This window comes from Pelecanus crispus, chromosome 2 (assembly GCF_030463565.1).
Source record: "Pelecanus crispus isolate bPelCri1 chromosome 2, bPelCri1.pri, whole genome shotgun sequence".
Taxonomy (NCBI): domain Eukaryota; kingdom Metazoa; phylum Chordata; class Aves; order Pelecaniformes; family Pelecanidae; genus Pelecanus; species Pelecanus crispus.
Window position 1 is genome coordinate 9,519,393 of NC_134644.1, and position 3,729 is coordinate 9,523,121.

General features: G+C 55.8%; 1 protein-coding gene across 1 annotated transcript; it reads left to right on the forward strand.

Annotated features, from left to right (window-relative positions):
* Positions 1-439: 439 nt before the first annotated feature.
* Positions 440-2,456, forward strand: HTR5A (5-hydroxytryptamine receptor 5A). Its single transcript, XM_009486266.2, is given in 3 exon segments — positions 440-751; positions 753-1,178; positions 2,124-2,456. Coding segments are annotated over 3 exon segments (1,071 nt in total).
* Positions 2,457-3,729: the final 1,273 nt, after the last annotated feature.

The window sequence follows — 3,729 nt, forward strand, 5'->3', positions numbered from 1 at the left end:
CCCGCGCAGGGCGGGGGGCACTCACCTGCCCGCCCCGCCGCCGCAGGGGCAGGGGCAGCCGCTCCGCCGCCCGGGATCCGCCGCCGCGGCCGCGGCCAGCGCCGCCCCGCTCCGCTCCGCGCCGCCCCGCAGCCGCGCACCCCGCCGCGCCCGCGGAGCCGCCGCCTCCCGCCGCCGGGGCTGGCGCGGCGGGGCGGGCCGGGGGCTGCCGTCAGCCGGCGGCTGACGCAGGGCTCTTCCTCCCGGGGATGAAGACCCCGGCGGCGGGCAGCGCGGAGCCGGCGCCGCTCGGGGCGGCCGGGCACCCTCCGCGCCCGCGGTAGGGCGGCGCCCACCCCCCCCATCCCCGCCCCGGCCCCCCGGCCCCGGCGCGGGCAGTGCCCAGCGCCGAGCACCGCCGCCGCGCCCGGAGGAGCCCGGCTGCCCCGGGGCCCCCGGCATGGAGCGCCCGCTCAACCTCAGCTGCTTCGCCGATACGACGCCGGATGCCGGCAACCGGAGCGGGTCCTCCGGCGGCCCGGACGGCGGCCGGGCGCATCTCTCCGTCTTCAGCGTGCTGGTCCTCACCCTCTTGGCCATGCTGGTGGTGGCCACGTTCCTCTGGAACGGGCTGGTCCTGGCCACCATCCTCCGGGTGCGCACCTTCCACCGGGTGCCCCACAACCTGGTGGCCTCCATGGCCATCTCCGACGTGATGGTGGCGGCCCTCGTCATGCCCCTCAGCTTGGTGCGCGAGTTGTCCGGGCGGCGGGTGGCGGCTGGGCCGGTCGCTCTGCCAGGTGTGGATCTCCTTCGACGTGCTGTGCTGCACCGCCAGCATCTGGAACGTCACGGCCATCGCCCTCGACCGCTACTGGTCCATCACCCGCCACCTGGAGTACACGCTCCGCATCCGGCGCCGCATCTCCAACATCATGATTGCCCTCACCTGGGCACTCTCTGCCTTCATCTCCTTGGCCCCACTGCTCTTTGGCTGGGGAGAGACTTACTCGGAGGACAGCGAGGAGTGCCAAGTCAGCCAGGAGCCTTCCTACACCATCTTCTCCACCTTTGGCGCCTTCTACCTGCCTCTCTGCGTGGTGCTTTTTGTGTACTGGAAGATCTACAAGGCTGCCAAGTTTCGAATTGGATCTCAGAAGAGCAACTCCATCACCCCCATTGCACCAGAAGCCCTGGAGGTAGGTCAACTCAGTTGTATTTTGCTCTAGTCATCTGCTAGTAGCAGACAAGCCCTTGCAGCAGTGGGGGAAACTTAGAGCTAAAGCATGCAAACAAACAGCATCCCACCGAAGCCCGGCGAATCCTGGAGGCTTTGAAGGGAAAGTTGACTGCAAAGCTTGCAAGCCCAGTTTTTTGACTCCTTCTGAGTCCCCAGCTGTGAGCACGCAAGGTGCAGCTAAAGCAACTTTGGGCCAGATTGCGAGCCTGAGCTCCACGTGGGCGTGCGGTGACTCACAGACGTCCCCCCGTGGAATGCTGAATCAGTGCTCACGAGCGTGAGTAAGGGGTCACCGCGCCTCCCGGGGCGGGGGGGCGTGTGGGGGTGTGGATGGATGGGATCCCGTCTCCGCTGGGGACGATAACCTGGCGAGCAGCTGTGGCTTTGGGGAGGTTGTGAATTTATCCACACAGAAGACATACGCGCAGAGCGTCCTTGTAAATCCTTCCTAATCGTTGGCTGCGTCATGTCAGTTCATCCCAGGCACGGTGACTGTGCACTGTAAAGACTTCTTGGGGGGAGGAAGGAAACGTATGCTCATTTTCTTGCCTCTCTTACCCAGGACTCTTAAACTCAATAGGTTCAGAGAAGGCGAGGAGACTTTTGTGCACGGCGTGTGGGTGTGTGCCTGTTCTACTGATCTGATTGTAAATGGGGAAATAACCTTACTGCGATGCTGTGTGAGCAATTCCACGTGCCCATATATCACTATATCACGTAAAAATAGTCTCTGCTACCCGGAAGAGGGTCATGCAACCGCTCTCCCCTCCATTAGAGCATGACGTAGATGGCCCGCGTTTCCCCGTGAGCTCTGGCCGTCACTTGCATAGTTTGGTTGCGTACCTGCTGTGCAGGATCAGCTGACTGAGGCACATATGGTGCAACCTGTGTTTGTGTTTGGCAGGTAAAAGAAGCTGCCCCGCAGCCGCAGATGGTCTTCACTGTCCGTCACGCTACTGTTACGTTCCAGACGGACGGAGACACATGGAGAGAGCAGAAGGAAAAGAAAGCTGCCCTCATGGTGGGCATCCTTATTGGGGTCTTCGTGCTCTGCTGGATCCCTTTCTTCATCACGGAGCTCATCAACCCCCTCTGCTCATGTGACATCCCACCTATTTGGAAGAGTATTTTTCTATGGTTAGGCTATTCAAATTCCTTTTTTAATCCGCTCATCTACACTGCTTTCAACAAAAACTACAACAATGCCTTCAGGAACCTATTCTTTAGACAGCACTGAGCAGAAAGAGCTTTCCCACTGCCCCAGGAAGCTGATTTCAACTCTCCATGAATCCTACCAAACTCTTGAGGAAGTTCAAAGCCACAGATACCGAGGTGATGCTAAAGATGCATCGCCATGGGTCGTATGTCCCAGCAACGATCCAGTTCCTATGCAGACTGTCCATCCCAGCCTCTAAGTCAGTTGCTATTTTTCCTGCAAACAGCATGTAAGGGTTTCTCTGGCCAGCAGCACAACATTCTTCCTCCAGTGCCCCACTGCTTTCCTCCTAGTGATGCCTTCCTAGTGATGTTCTCTTTGGTGGCTGTAATGGTGCAGAGGAGTCTTCTGGCAAAGAGTCATATTTGAAACTGTGGTTTGGCCACTGCTAGTCTCTGACAGCATTAATCAACTCTGTTCTGTGTGCAAAGCTGGGACCCTTTAATGTCAGGAGGTTTTGTGATTATATATGAAACTAGATATTATATGGCTTGGTTGAAAAGACTGACTGTCTTGTCTTTTGCCCATAGAGATCGTTAGGTGTTTGTATTTGAGGAATACAACCCTCAGTAAGGGTTAAGAGCAGACTCCAAGTACAAAGCCTTTTCTCACATGCTTTATCAACAATGAATTGTGCTATTTGCTATTGGATTCCATGTAGCAAGTTTTAAAAAAATATATTTATTGTGAAAGCTTAATGCATGGTGTACCCTGGAATGAGAGAGAATGCATGGGAAATCCACCTCTCGTTCTCTGACTGCTACATGTGAGCATCTGCCTCAGACCTTTACTTTCAGAAATACCAGCTGTAAACGTTAATCTTTGTGTCTGTGTTTCCCATTCTAAACCATAAATGTATTTTGAGCAGCTGTGGGGCAGCTTTCCTCTAGTTGCAGGGGATGCAAGGAGTGTATTTCATATTGCCTGTCAATGAGAAGCTGTGTTTTATTATATCTGAGTGCGATTCAGGTCATCTTGAAACCAAAGCAAAGACCCCACTTTGTTTCTGTGAGCACTGGATTGCAGGCAAAGGGCAGTTAATGACCAGTGATGTTTCATTCTGGAAGCATAACCAAACCATAGAGGTGCTCTGCTGCAAGGACCAGACTTAAATATTTCTTCTTTTGCCCACCCCTTTTTCTCTTCTTCCCCACTGAGGCTCCAGTCCTGCATGGTCGTTATTGCTCTGCTGCCTCCCTGCCTTTCCGTGTTGCCAACATAATTACAGTAGTTGGCATTTCACACCTGGAATTAAAATTATGCACTTTATGCTGCACCACTGGAAGACTGACAG